At 44.1% G+C, this 14465-nt stretch overlaps 1 protein-coding gene and 1 long non-coding RNA gene across 4 annotated transcripts in view; one reads left to right on the top strand and one right to left on the bottom strand.

The window, feature by feature from the left end:
• SIM1 (SIM bHLH transcription factor 1) overlaps positions 1 to 3084 on the bottom strand; it is a 154683-nt gene extending 151599 nt beyond the window's left edge. The window contains exons 1-2 of one of the 2 annotated variants that reach the window (XM_033938365.1): positions 2848 to 3084; positions 1553 to 2216 (exon numbers count right to left, since the gene is read on the bottom strand). In XM_033938365.1, the coding sequence (XP_033794256.1) occupies positions 1553 to 1727 (175 nt within the window). In that variant the 5' untranslated portion in view covers positions 1728 to 2216; positions 2848 to 3084. Of the gene's footprint in view, positions 1 to 847; positions 1011 to 1552; positions 2217 to 2847 lie in introns of those variants that run through there. The other variant, XM_033938366.1, reaches the window with a different exon arrangement.
• A 184-nt stretch (positions 3085 to 3268) lies between these two features.
• On the top strand, positions 3269 to 8809 carry LOC117357886. 2 transcript variants are annotated; one of them, XR_004538888.1, is made up of 4 exons: positions 3269 to 3315; positions 3782 to 3873; positions 6354 to 6528; positions 7168 to 8809. It is a non-coding gene; the product is annotated as an uncharacterized LOC117357886 (long non-coding RNA). The 2 variants fall into 2 exon arrangements; XR_004538889.1 differs by having other exon boundaries at positions 3275 to 3315; positions 6312 to 6528.
• Positions 8810 to 14465: the final 5656 nt, after the last annotated feature.

Below are 14465 nucleotides of genomic sequence, written 5' to 3'. Positions count from 1 at the left end.
GATGGTTTTATTTCTATAAACTAGGCATTGACAGTGGAGAATAAAAAAAAAAAAAAAAAAAAAGCAACTATATCTCTATTTAAACAACAATCCTAATGACAACAAAATCAGGCCTTTATAATAACCTGAAAACCACCTAATTAACAGGAAACCAATGTATCTTATCGTTTTTCCTATTGTTTTGATAATTTCTTCTTTCCTGGTTTCAGACTATTATAAGTTGAATAATATTGTAAGTGGGGGAGGGGCAAATTCGTTCCAAATGCACTGAATTACTGTTTCCCGTTTTGGTTTCTTGCTTTTTCACGCCCTAAGGTGTTGGAAACTCAACCAAAAAAGAAATTTTTTTAATGTATTATTTCCCTTGGACCACAGATTTCGCCTTCTAAACCCACAGCTCTGGACTATTATTGGAGAACAACACAGAAATTAAAAGGCGACTCATGTTCGTTTAAAAATAAACACGCAAAAACAACGAAAAGTCGTCCCAACCACGCTAGAGATACTTTATAGATTCGTCTTCACACTAGCAAAATATATATCTAGACATCTCTCTCGGTTGAAATTATCTCAAGGTATTGTTGTCTTAACCAAATTTAGAAATAGTTTTAACACTTTCCCTGTTTACTCTTTTCTTTTAAATACCTTGCTTCAAATCAAAGCGAACATATATGCTTTTATCTCCAGAATCCCATGCCCATCCTCTAAAATATAAGAAATTTATGACAGTTTTCTAATTTTATCACAAATACCATGCAAAACTTAAGTACAAAAAAAAGTAGGTTTTGAGCCTTCTAGAAACAGAAAAAGTTATGCATATAATAACATCAAATCCGTTTACGTTTACCTTAACCATCTTCAGGACAGCGATCTACCTTGTTTTATGCTGCATATAAAAATGGTATCAAATATATATATGTATATATAGGCCGTTCCTTCCAACTTTAGGTCAAGTAAATGTTAGTTCTCTGTCAGGAGGCTAGTTGACCATAGCTCCTGTCACCATGTACAAGGGACCCGATGAAAAGTTCTCAGCCCAACCAAAGTTGAGGCAGTGTCTATTAGTCCAGCGATTTTTCCACTTTTTTCGTTCCGTATTTTTCCGACGGAACGAAAAAAAAAAAAAAAAAAGTGGAAAATCACTGGCCTAAAAAAGTGGAGATTGCCTCAACTTTGTTGGTTGGGCTGAGAACTTTTCAGCGGCCCTTGGTACAACGGCTGAAAGCTATGAGTTGAAGACCACACAGCAGCCGCTCACACCCACTAGGAGAACTTTTCCTCGTCAAAAAAAAAAGAACCCAGAGGCGCGGGATTTGAGCCCCTTTCTAGGAGTTTCGGGATCTGCTCGCCACTGGCCGAAAAGAATCGATTGTTTGCTTTGGGACCTCTTTCGGCTCAGATCGCATCTGAAGTGTTGACAGAGGCTTTTACTGCTCTAGTCGCCAAACCAGACGCTGAAAACGAAAGTATTGGGCAGCGCAGAAAGGCGGTAACCGCGAGTCCAATACCTCGCATTAACGTAAGACTCTGATCTTTAGCTTAAGGGACCTACCTTCAGGAAAAACCACTCTCATTTTTAAATAGCTGGTGGTCAATCTGATTATGGAGGCTTTGTCAAGCTGCGAGGTGATAGCGGATGGCAAAGGCAACAATTTAGCCAGTTCATAAAATTCACTGTTTTCTTTCTCCCGCCTAGTCCGGGCCGCATTTTTGGATTTCTCTTTCATGGTGCCTTTTCCCCTCTTCCTTCTTACAGTTTAATCTCCACCGATTCATCCAAACAGGAGGGGCAGGAGGAAAGAAAAAGTCAGCTCACGCACATGATGGGGGAAAGTCTGAAATATACTTTAAACACAATATTTCACTTATATTAAAAAATATATATTTATATATAATATGAGCTATGACGAAAGAGATAAGTATTGGGGGGGAACCCCAAAAAAAGAGTTAAAAAAAACAAAAGAAAATAAATTAAGATGTATGCCAGGGAATAAAATTCTGCTCCTGCAATTCACAATCCATGTATCAGCGCTGGCCCTGGCCGCGTGCCAGTCACACCACACAGCGACCGGGTCGCACAGCCGCGTCTTTTTCGTTTGCTCCAGAACGTGAACCCAGCTCGGCCGAGCAGAGACATACTCCGTTCCTCCTAGGCCTTGCGCCGTTGGCCATATGGGGCTGCTCGCTTAGCAGATAGGACAGGTGTCTTCGGCTTGCTGTGGGGGGAGATTAAAAAAATAAATAAATAAATAAAATAAATACATTCAATAACAGAGCGGTTCTGCATGGAGTCATAGTTCTCCTTGGGGAAAAAAAAGGGGGGGGGGAAATCCGACACAAAAACTCCCGATAGTTACTATTTCTGGTTTTAATTCAAGTATTCACCTTGTCCGAGCAATCAAAATAATGATAATAACAGAGCCTCTCAAACAACTCCTTGGTAAGGGAAATAGCGTTTTGCATGATATTTTAAGGATAAAACGCCGTTGAAGTTAACTATAAAGACTTTTCTTAGAGGGGAGGGGGCGCTCATGGAACTTTGTGTTCCCAAACTTGCACCGACTAATTCAAACAGCAGTCTCTTATTTCTAAGGAGATCTGTACACACCCCAGTATATCAACCCCCCCCTTATCTAATTTAAGAACTGGCTTAAATAACAGCGACCAAATAAACACAAAAATATGACTTCAACCAATGCATGAGATGGCAAGGGGGGATGAGGGGGAAAAATCATAACATTTAAGGAAGGAACCAAGGACATTAATTTGACAAGTAATCAGAATTCGTTGTAAAACGAACGAATAGCCATTTCTTGGAACGGGCCGCTGTGCTGTGCCAAAACTTACCTTTAATTATGGTCCCAGCAGAGATACTCCAGAAGGCGCATCCAACTCTTTAAGACAACCATTGGTCTGCACAGAATAAAGTTTGCATTTCTCCCCCTCGTCTCTTTGTTTTGGGGTGGGGGAGGGGTTATTTCGTTTGTCACTTGGAAGGCTCCCGCTCCGATGCCGGCAAATGAAGTTGGCATTAATGAAGAAGGACTAATTTGAGGCTGAGAATGTCTAATAACTTCTTCATAGCTACAGGGTTTCAGTTTGGAACAACTTCATCCTCACTCTCCCTTAATGCCACTCACGGGCCCTCCCCGTCTCCCATTGGTCACAAGATGCCGGCCGCCGGCCGCCGATTGGCGAAGACGCGCGAGTGACGTCGCCGGGTTCGGAAGGCAAAGCCGAGGCCGCGGTCAACCCCTTGCGGGGCTGAGGCTGAGGCTGAGCCGGCTACCTTCCCGCCCGGCCCAAATAGCTCAGGTGCGGTGCTTTTCAGTTCATAGTGGCGTTAAAATTATTATTATTTTTTTTTTTTGTTTTCTAGACGTGCTGCTGTAATAAAAGCTTTCCCGGGGCTTGAGAGCGCTGTCTGCTCTGATTCCAAAAACAAAACGGGATTTTTTTAAAATAAAAATTAGACGCGAAATCAAGCCAGGTGCACCAAACAGAGGCAGCTTCCACCGGTGACCGAGCGCTTCAGCATTGGCAAGAGATTGATTTGCACCATTTTGGCTGTACTGGTGTGCAAAAATATTGGTTTTGTGTTTCTACTGGAGGGCAGGAGTAACTTTACTAGTCTTACACACTGTTCACCAATTTATGATGGATTAAAGTTCCCTGTAAACTCTAAAATAGTCTAAGAAATTCTAAAGTGTTCTTCTTGTACGCTGAGTAGTTATAGATCACGTCTACAATTATATGTTCTCTCTCTCTTTGATTTTTCCAGAACACAAGACAATTCTTGTCACCTCTTGGCAGCTTTAATTGGGTAAATTAAAAGAGAAATGTAAAATACACTTTAGGTTTCTAATGTATCAGGTACGTACAATATATGTTTCAGTTGTTCCAAAAATATGTTTCTCTGTCTGGTTTGCTGTCATTTGTGGTGTTGAGAACGCCTTGTACACATCTGGGTAACAACTGGAGCAAATATAATGGTAGGAGTACTGGCAGGTGCTATTTATGCGGATCTGTGTGGGAAAGTCTGAAGAAATGTGTTTGGACAGGTTAGAGAAAGAAATTGTGTACAAAGAATTCCCGCCAAATGGTCACTGGCAAAATACTAACAAAAAAATTGCTACTACCAAGGTTCAGTAAATGACAATATTATTCTAATCCGGTGCAATCTTTCTCCAGAAATAATTTACAGCTGTGAATCAAAGACATTTATTTTGAGGTTCTGTTTTGTTTGTCTTGCTATGCGATTTGGGAGGACTTTTATCGCTGCGCACCCCCCCCCCCCCCCACACACACACACAAACACACAAAAAAAGATGCTTTTGATCATTTCTTGAATCAGGCCAAGCTTTAATAATACATCTACAAAAAGATATCATTTTTTTCAAGGGTTTCCCTTTTTATTCTTTTTAAATAAATCATGAAGGAATAGTCATCGCGTTTATATTTTTCCCCCCTAAGAATTTCCGACAAACGGTTCCAAAAATAACGAACAAATAACACGTTTTGGACTTTCAGTTTGAAGAATATCTCTGTGTAAAGGAGAAATCTAAATATTTTCATTTTAACAAACTAGACATTGTGTAATTCGTTCTCTTCAGCAGCCAGTACAAATTGCGCAGTTAGTGGCTCTGATCAGTGACAAGAAGAGGCGGGTTAAGGAAGGCTTCTGCGGGTTACAATTCAGGTGCGCGCACTTTATTTATTTGTTTAATAAACAGAGTGAACGTGTCGTCATGAAATTTCCGAAAATTAATTAGCAAGAAATTAGCGAGCGTAATGCTTATTCTTTTAGATGGCTGAGAACGAATCAATTAATTGCTACAGTAAACCCACCTGCCGTTGGAAGCTATTCTTTTCTTTTTTTTTTTTCTTTCTATTAAACACCTTATTTTACCCCCTCTGAAGCTTCTCCGCAATAGAACTGAAAGAAACTGTCAGATCATAATTTTATTTCGCGATCATTTTCTCAATTTCGTTGTAGCTGTGGGGAAATTCGTTTTGAAGATGTTTGCTAAGTTATGCTATCTTTTTTTGTGTTGGTTTTTTTTTTTTTTAAACAGATTACAATTCTACTGTATTTTTACCATTTGTGAGTGTGATTCCCTCTAACGTTTTTTTGCATTGTTCTACGATTTCATGATTCATTAGGTCACAGTCCCAAAGTCCTGCGTCTCAGCGGTGTAAAGAATACTATTTACAAGTGTTGACCTGGCCGGAATCTTCTCAAAATCTACAACAGTCGCAATCACTTTTGGAAAAACCAAAAGGAGAAAATGCAAAATGGCATCATTAATTAATTAAAAAGTCTGCATGTGTTTATTCGTTACTAATTGGAAAATTATTCTGTACAATACGAGTATTTTAATTTTCTCTGTTTACGACTAGACAAGTGTGTTGGACTGAGATGCTAGCAGATTATTAACAGTGGGCATTGCTACTATTATAATTATATCAACACACTATCGTAAATCTACACACTACTGTAAATCTATATAACCCGTAGTACTTAAATATTTCCTTTGTTGTTTTTTTAACATAGACTGTATACGCATATATGTAGAGTTATTGGGTTTTCTTTGTAAGCGTGATCTCTATACAGTTTTAACGAAATTTATTCTATATATACTGGATTTTAGAAGGACGTTTCTGAAATCTAATTTCATATTTATCGTAATGGAGACATGAGAAATGCACTTGAAGTGGATTTGACCTATCTTTGTTTATTTCTGATTTTTAATTTTGTATATTTTTTGCTCCATTTTAAAAAAAATTTTTTCACTTCGTCACGGTGCGGACATTTTATCCTCTAGCGAAGTCCCTTAGGCGTTAGATATATTATGTATCAAAAGAAACTCGACACTAATCACTTTAAAGCTTCAGCATCGCGACATTGCTTTCTTAGACGCAATAGTTGTATTATTTTAACTTGGGGGCTTTTTCTGTATCGGTTGAAGATAATTAGAGACATTTCTGCCAGCGACAAAATTCGAGCCTACTCAGCCCACACGAATAGGTTTTTCAATCCAAAGAAAGCAAAAAGACTCAGTTTTGTTTTTTTATAAGATGTACACGAAATAAAACTTGTACTAGCGGTCCCTAAAGCAGCTTTTCTGAAGCGAGATGGACAGATATAATAACCCCCTTCTAGGGCCACAGAATGGAGTGCGCCGCTTTCACTAGTCGGATATCGTTCAGCCATCCGTCTACACAGTACTAGTTTCTGGACACGTAAAAACACCGAGCAATGCTTAATATTGTCAGACTATTATTACATGTTGCATTTTTCATTCTTACAGGGTCCTACCCTAATTTGTTCCGTGCAAATTCTCTTTGCATAGACCAACCTCTGCTCCATGGTGAAACGTCCCTCATGGCCACTGTCTATACGCCAGAAAACCTGCAAGGTGCAAAATGGACGTCTACCAGTGGCTTCCTCTGCGGAAAGGCGACAGGTTCCGTGGCGCTGGCAGCTAGATCTGTAAACGAACACCTCCCTCCCTCACCAAATCCCAGGTACCAGTATTTGTGGCTGACAAAACCTACAGCCTCCCTCACTTTTTGTAAAACTCCGTGACCAACAGATCCATTCTTTTTTTGGGGGGTTTTGGTTTTTTTCTGGTTGTAAAAGGGTCAGGCTTTCAACTATGCCTGCGGTCAGTTTCCACACTTGTATCATTAATTTAATTTTAACAGTGCACTAATACCTCTCAATGAACAGCCAGGTTTGGTTTTTTTTTTCGTAAGCAATGCAGATATTTCTGGAATTTTACCCCCCCCCAAAAAAAAAAAAATAACACAAAAAAATAACAAAACAAATCTAACAAAACATTTAGAATTTGTGTATTAATTCTTGTACAATTTCAGAATCCTTTCCCCCCCCCCTCCCCCTTAGTATTTCAGTGATTTGGGGGTTTCATGAGCAATAAATGTGGAGCATAGTAGAAACCAGTTAGCAAATGTCCCCAGTTCAAAGTGACTGAGGTTTTGAGCTTAGATAAAAGTCCTTTTCCTTGGTGCTCCAGCGTACAGGCCTGGGAGGGATGTGGTGGTGAAGCTCTCCTGGAAAACCTACACACACACACACTCACTCACTTTTAAAGCAATACAGTCTCTAAGGATGTCCCTATTTGACTCTTCTGCACATCTGCACAGCAGCGCCAATCAACCTACCGAGTGGAAGCGCTTGAACCTTGGGTGGAAAGGAGATTCCTGTGCTAATTGAACCTCACCAATGGAAAAGGGATGAAGGAAACATCGCTGTCAACGTCTCTAGGCTAGCCAGCCTGATAGGACTCCTTTATTTTCAGACTAGCAAGAGGTAATTACAAAAGGGACAAAATTATTCTTTGATAAATAAGATAATTGCTCTGACGGCGGTGGTTTATTGGTGTTAACAAGGCGCCATTTCGAGAAGTATAAAAACAGACATTCGTTCTTTAAAACATAGGCAGTGCCATATGGTTCAGAATTACAGGGAGATCTTCGACAGATATGGAGCGTCTTATTGCAACTGGATTCCCAAAACCTTTCAGCGATGGTTTCCTTAAGATTTGGAGGGAGTCAGTAAAGACTGGGCTACGCACCAGAGGGACATAATCTGGTCTCCATCGCCACCTGGTCCTGGTCACTTCTATTCTACCCCACCCCACTCCTTCATACTGGCCCCTCACCATCCCCCTACTTTTCCTTCCTATCCCCATTTAAAAAAAATCTTGTAAATTGAAGCAAAACAAACAAAAAAATGCATCCTATAATTTGTTAAAATTTAACTCAAAACAATAGGGGGTGGAAAAGTGAGTGCATCTGATGGAAAGAATAGACCTTCCCCCCTCCCTCCCGCCCGCACCTTTTTAAACTGGTGGTGGTCCAGCGTGGTCTCCTGATGGCAGCCTATCATGGAGCAGCGTGGGACCAGGCAGGAAGCACAAAGGTCACGCTCCTGCATTGTGCGTCACTCTACAAGGAGAAAGGCAGCTGTCTAGCAGGAGACCGTGCTGGACCACCGCTCAGTTAAAAAAGGTACTGAGAGGGCTGCGGGCTTTGGGCTTCCCAGCACCAGACCACCAGACACACCTACGTGTAGAGGAGGAAAAACCAAGAAAAAAAATTCTGAACCCAATTTTTTTTTCTTGTTTTTTCTTCCTCTATAGGGGGGTGCGTCCTATGGTCAGGTGCATCCTATGGAATGAAAAATATGGTACATTATTTATTAACATAGACTGTGAGAAAACAGTCGTTTCACACTAAGTAAAAATAATAAACCTGAACCATCTACAGAGCCACAATTTAGGGCCTGTTTACAACACCGCGCTACCGGCTGCTGCGCGGTAACGGCCCCGAAGCCCATAGAGATTTAAAGGGCTTTGGGGCTGTTGCCGCGTGGCTTTGTAAAACAAACTGTTAGTGTTCTTCAATTGTCCCAACTAAAACTAATGTTCTGATGCACCTGGGGTTGTTTTTTCCTTTGTATTATGTGATTTATTATCTATCTGCATATTTTGGTAATTCAGCATATACATGTTGGTCTTTTTATATATGCTTCTTTATGTAACGGTATTATTGTATTTATATATTTTGGTGTTTACATGTTTCACATCATTTATACTATTCATTTTAATTATATACATTCTCAGATTGTATATATGTTTATAGTTTATTTTGTGTTCTGTTTCTATACGCTTCCATTTTATACACCCCTGAGGAAAGCTATCTCAGCCAAAACACGGACCGTGTTGGGATCCAATCTATAAATTTATGTTTTTAAAAGCCTGCTATGATTTTATGCCTACCGTATTTTATGTACATGACACATATATATGATGTTTTAATAAACAGATTGTCCTCACAGCGGTTTGACTCTGTGTCCCTTCCCCACTCCTTTCTCGTCGCAGAATAGGATGATTAATTGTGGCCATTTCATCATGGGATATTTCAACATGGCCGCAATGAATCGGCCTCTCCACAATGAGTACCCCCCGATGGCTATTCTCCACACACACACACACCAGTGCCTTTCCTCCTCTCCTCCCTTATGGCATCACTTCATAGTCACGGGGCTGAGACGGGCATGAGCAGAGGGTCGAAGATGCTGCTTGCGCCAGTGAACTTTTGAAGAGGTATGCAGGTCTGGGGGTGGCGCTCCTACTTTCGTGGGGGGAATGCAGGGGTGCACTTCTACTTTGGGGAGGTCCATTCATCATGGCCGATTCAGCAATAAAACAGCCGTGATGAATCATCCTACACCTTTCTTTTATTTTTTCAATTTTCTATACCGTTCTTCCAGGGGAGCTCAGAACAGTTTACATGAGTTTATTCAGGTACTCAAGCATTTTTCCCTGTCTGTCCTGGTGGGCTCACAATCTGTCTAATGTACCAGGGGCAATGGGGGGATTAAGTGACTTGCCCAGGGTCACACGGAGCAGGGTGGGTTTGAACCCACAATCTCAGGGTGCTAGGGCGGCAGTTTTAACCTCTGCGCCCCACACTCCCCACTCAGCTAAATTTCACTCCTTTTCGCACTTTCTACTTGCTTATCATAGCCATTACCCAATGGAATTCCAGATTCCGGTCTTTTGGGGCCACCTTCTAATTTAATTAAAATCCCTCTCAGCTCATCACACTCTGCTCCTACTTCTTTCTCCTTCATTCCTCCACAAAAGTCTTTAAATCTAGGCCTCATCAATGGCAGATCATTACGCACTAAGCACTATATCCTTAAGGATCTCATGAGCAACTATTCCCTGGATCTCCTCTACGTGGTGGAAACCTGGCTAAGCAAAGGAGATGAGGCTTACTTAACCTATGCCAGCCCTCCAGGCTACAACTACTGCTTCAACCATCCTTCAGGTAAGAAGGGGGGGAGGTCTCACAGTTCTTTTCAAATCTTCCCTTTCCGTGATTGTTGTTACTTTCACCAGCTAAATGTCTCATTGAGTCTATACAACTTAAAATTAACTCTAAGCCAACTATCGGCCTACAGCTGCTGTATATCTCTCCTCCTATTAGTCAGACCACTGTCACTCAGGCCTTATCCTTCATTTCTGACTTTTCTACAGTCTCAATTCCCCCTCATATTAGGTGACTTCAATATCCATTTTGATGACCTAAGTAATCCCTTAACTTCTGCATGATCTCAACTTTGTCTCGCTAATTTCTGGCCCAACTCGTTCAAAGGGTCACACGCTGGATATGATCTTTTTACCTGTCCACCAGAACTCACACTTTTCTAAGCCAAACAACTTTACAGTCTCCCATAGCTGTTTCCCCGAACACCTAAAACTGTCTCCTCAAGAGATTTTCATAATCTCAATGAATCTCTAACTCCTACATTGTTCTCTATCGAAAATGAGGATTTTGTAACTGCAGACTCAAGTGAACAATTAAGAATCTAGAACACTTCCTGTCATTCTCTCTTAGATACCTTAGCACCAATTGTTACCTGTACTATTTCTCCCCCCCAAAAACCCAGCTTAACCCTTGGTTCAACTCATCTTCACTTCTTCTTAAACGACAAATACATTCCACAGAACGCAGATGGTGTTCTAATCCCACTCAGACCAATTTTAATAAATATAAAGAACATTCACAGCATTACCGTCAAACATTAAATGCAGTAAAGAAATTTCCAAAGCAAAGAACTCATCGGCCCTTAGCTCTATTCTTAAAAAATTAACTCATTTCAAACATAAACCAGTCATTTCCAATAATGAATCTCTCTCGGCTGAAAGTCTAGCCAACTTTTTTCAGATATTAGGGATAAGATCAAACACAATACTTCCAGCTTCTCTGCTGCTGGAGTAGTCAATCCCATTTCCATCGAAGCGGTAAAAAACAACTCTTTAACTGCCACCTGTTCCAATTTCTTCTTACCATCCTTGAAAGACATCAAATGTACCATTCAATTCAATAACATTAAGAGATCCAGCTCAGAGCCTCTTCTGACATTCATTTTAAAACGTCACTTTGGCGCTTGCGTCCTCCAAATTATTCACAAAAGCCTTACTTCAGCCAGTTTACCAGTGGATTGGAAATACTCTATCCTCTATCCAATTATCAAAAACCCCAAAAATAATTCTATGGACTGTGCAAATTATCGACCTATCGCCAACCTCCCATTTCTAGCCAAACTAACTGAAAAAATTGTTTTTAACCAGTTCTCTGACTTTATGGATAAAACCCAAATTCTGCATCCCAATCAAACGGGCTTCTGAAAGAACCACTCAACAGAACATTCTGTTTTAGGACTTTATACAACTATCCAATACTATCTCGACCAGCATAAATTAGTGCTTCTTATTTCCTTGGATCTCGCAGTAGCATTTGATATTATAGACCACCAGCTTCTACTTCTAAGACCTGACTATTGGAATCTCAAACCAAGCTCTCGAATGGTTCAAATCTTACTTCTCCGACAGAACTTCCACTGTACATTTCAATAACTCAGTCTCTACACCCTTTCATACCAACTTCAGCATTCCACAAGGTTCCATATTATCCTCTCTGCTTTTTAATATCTATCTCGCCCCACTATTAACCCTCTGCCAGTCAATTGGTTTTTCAGTCTATGCATATGCCGATGACATCCAAATTCTTCATACCATTGATCCTTCTAACTTAAATGATATTGCTTCCATTAACTCCAAATTAGTCAAAATCCGAGACTGGCTAAATTCAAACATGCTTTCTCTAAGCATCACAAAAAAATGCACCGTTCTTTTCCCTTGGAAAGAAGGCTTACACCTAGTTTCACCAGTATCCATCGATAATACCACACTTGAATCCACCTCAACAATAAAAGTCCTAGGTGTCATCATCGATAATAAACTTACATATCGACCCCCAAATCAGTGCTTTGGTTAAAAACTGCTTCTATAAGCTTAGGATGATAAGATCTCTGGACTCTCTCCTAGACTCAAATTCTCTCAGTATCCTAATTCACTCTCTCATTATTTCAAAAATCGATTATTGCAATTCATTATATAAAGGGTTATGTCTAAACGACAACCAACTAATTCAAAATACGGCCATTAAAATCATCACGAACTCGAAAAGATTTGATCATGTCACTCCTTTGCTAAAGAATGCACACTGGCTGCCCATCCCGCATTGGGACTACCGTATTTTCACGCATATAACGCGCGCGTTATACGCGTTTTTACCTACCGCGCATACCCCTCGCGCGTTATATGCGTGAGCGCGGTATACAAAAGTTTTAAAACATAGTTCCCACCCCGCCCGACGCCCGATTCACCCTCCCAGCAGGACCACTCGCACCCCCCACCCCGAACGACCACTCGCACGCGCTCCCACCCGCACCCGCATCCACGATCGGAGCAAGAGGGAGCCCAAGCCCTCTTGCCCGGCCGACTCCCCGACCTCCGATACATCCCCCCCCCCGGCAGGACCACTCGCACCCCCACCCCGAACGACCGCTCGCACGCGCTCCCACCCGCACCCGCATCCACGATCGGAGCAAGAGGGAGCCCAAGCCCTCTTGCCCGGCCGACTCCCCGACGTCCGATACATCCCCCCCCCCGGCAGGACCACTCGCACCCCCACCCCGAACGACCGCTCGCACGCGCTCCCACCCGCACCCGCATCCACGATCGGAGCAAGAGGGAGCCCAAGCCCTCTTGCCCGGCCGACTCCCCGACGTCCGATACATCCCCCCCCCCGGCAGGACCACTCGCACCCCCACCCCGAAGGACCGCCGACTTCCCGACAATATCGGGCCAGAAGGGAGCCCAAACCCTCCTGGCCACGGCGACCCCCTAACCCCACCCCGCACTACATTACGGGCAGGAGGGATCCCAGGCCCTCCTGCCCTCGACGCAAACCCCCCTCCCCCCCAACGACCGTCCCCCCCCAAGAACCTCTGACCGCCCCCCAGCCGACCCGCGATCCCCCTGGCGACCCCCACGACCCCCCCACCCCCCTTCCCCGTACCTTTGGTAGTTGGCCGGACAGACGGGAGCCAAACCCGCCTGTCCGGCAGGCAGCCAACGAAGGAATGAGGCCGGATTGGCCCATCCATCCTAAAGCTCCGCCTACTGGTGGGGCCTAAGGCGCGTGGGCCAATCAGAATAGGCCCTGGAGCCTTAGGTCCCACCTGGGGGCGCGGCCTGAGGCACATGGTCGGGTTGGGCCCATGTGCCTCAGGCCGCGCCCCCAGGTGGGACCTAAGGCTCCAGGGCCTATTCTGATTGGCCCACGCGCCTTAGGCCCCACCAGTAGGCGGAGCTTTAGGATGGATGGGCCAATCCAGCCTCATTCCTTCGTTGGCTGCCTACCGGACAGGCGGGTTTGGCTCCCGTCTGTCCGGCCAACTACCAAAGGTACGGGGAAGGGGGGTGGGGGGGTCGTGGGGGTCGCCAGGGGGGTCGCGGGTCGGCTGGGGGGGCGGTCGGAGGTTCTTGGGGGGGGCGGTCGTTGGGGGGGAGGGGGGTTTGCGTCGAGGGCAGGAGGGCCTGGGATCCCTCCTGCCCGTAATGTAGTGCGGGGCGGGGTTAGGGGGTCGCCGTGGCCAGGAGGGTTTGGGCTCCCTTCTGGCCCAACTACCAAAGGTACGGGGAAGGGGGGTGGGGGGGTCGTGGGGGTCGCCAGGGTGGTCGCGGGTCGGCTGGGGGGGCGGTCGTTGGGGGGAGGGGGGTTTGCGTCGAGGGCAGGAGGGCCTGGGATCCCTCCTGCCCGTAATGTAGTGCGGGGTGGGGTTAGGGGGTCGCCGTGGCCAGGAGGATTTGGGCTCCCTCCTGGCCCGATATTGTTGGGGAATCGGCGGTCCTTCGGGGGGAGGGATGTATCGGACGTCGGGGGCATCAGGCTTTCAGGATGGGGACAGACCTTCAAGGGGGGACAGTGCACGGAAGTCAGGGGGGGGTGAACGGAGAGTCGGGACAGCGCACGGAAAGTCGGGGCAGTGCACGGAAGTCAGGGGGGGGTGAACGGAGAGTTGGGACAGCGCACGGAGAGGCGGGGCAGTGCACGGAAGTCAGGGGGGTGAACGGAGAGTCGGGCAGCATGCGCGGTATAATCGTGAGCGCGTTATACCAAAGTTTTTGTGCTTATCATCGTGATTTCTGCGCGCTATACACGTGTGCGCGTTTTATACGGGTGCGTGTTATTTGCGTGAAAATACGGTAATGTGCCTGCATTCATAGATAGACTTCTAATACCATACAATCCCCCCCCGAACCCTAAGATCCACTTTTTGACATTCTCTCAATGTCCCTTCATTAAAAATGATTAGCACCCGTTGTGCTTCCATCTTTTCTGTCACCGCTCCTTCAACCTGGAACTCCCTCCCATTATATATTAGAGCAGAACAAAACTTGGGTCAATTCAAGAGTAGTTTAAAATGTTTTCTTTTGAAAGATGCCTATAAACGGAGTCCATAAACGGAGTCCATCATAAATGGAGTCCATGATGAGAAGCTGGTCCAACTAGAGGTAAGC

The sequence above is a fragment of the Geotrypetes seraphini genome, chromosome 3 (assembly GCF_902459505.1).
Source record: "Geotrypetes seraphini chromosome 3, aGeoSer1.1, whole genome shotgun sequence".
Lineage (NCBI taxonomy): Eukaryota > Metazoa > Chordata > Amphibia > Gymnophiona > Dermophiidae > Geotrypetes > Geotrypetes seraphini.
This window is presented reverse-complemented; position numbering and strand designations above follow the sequence as displayed.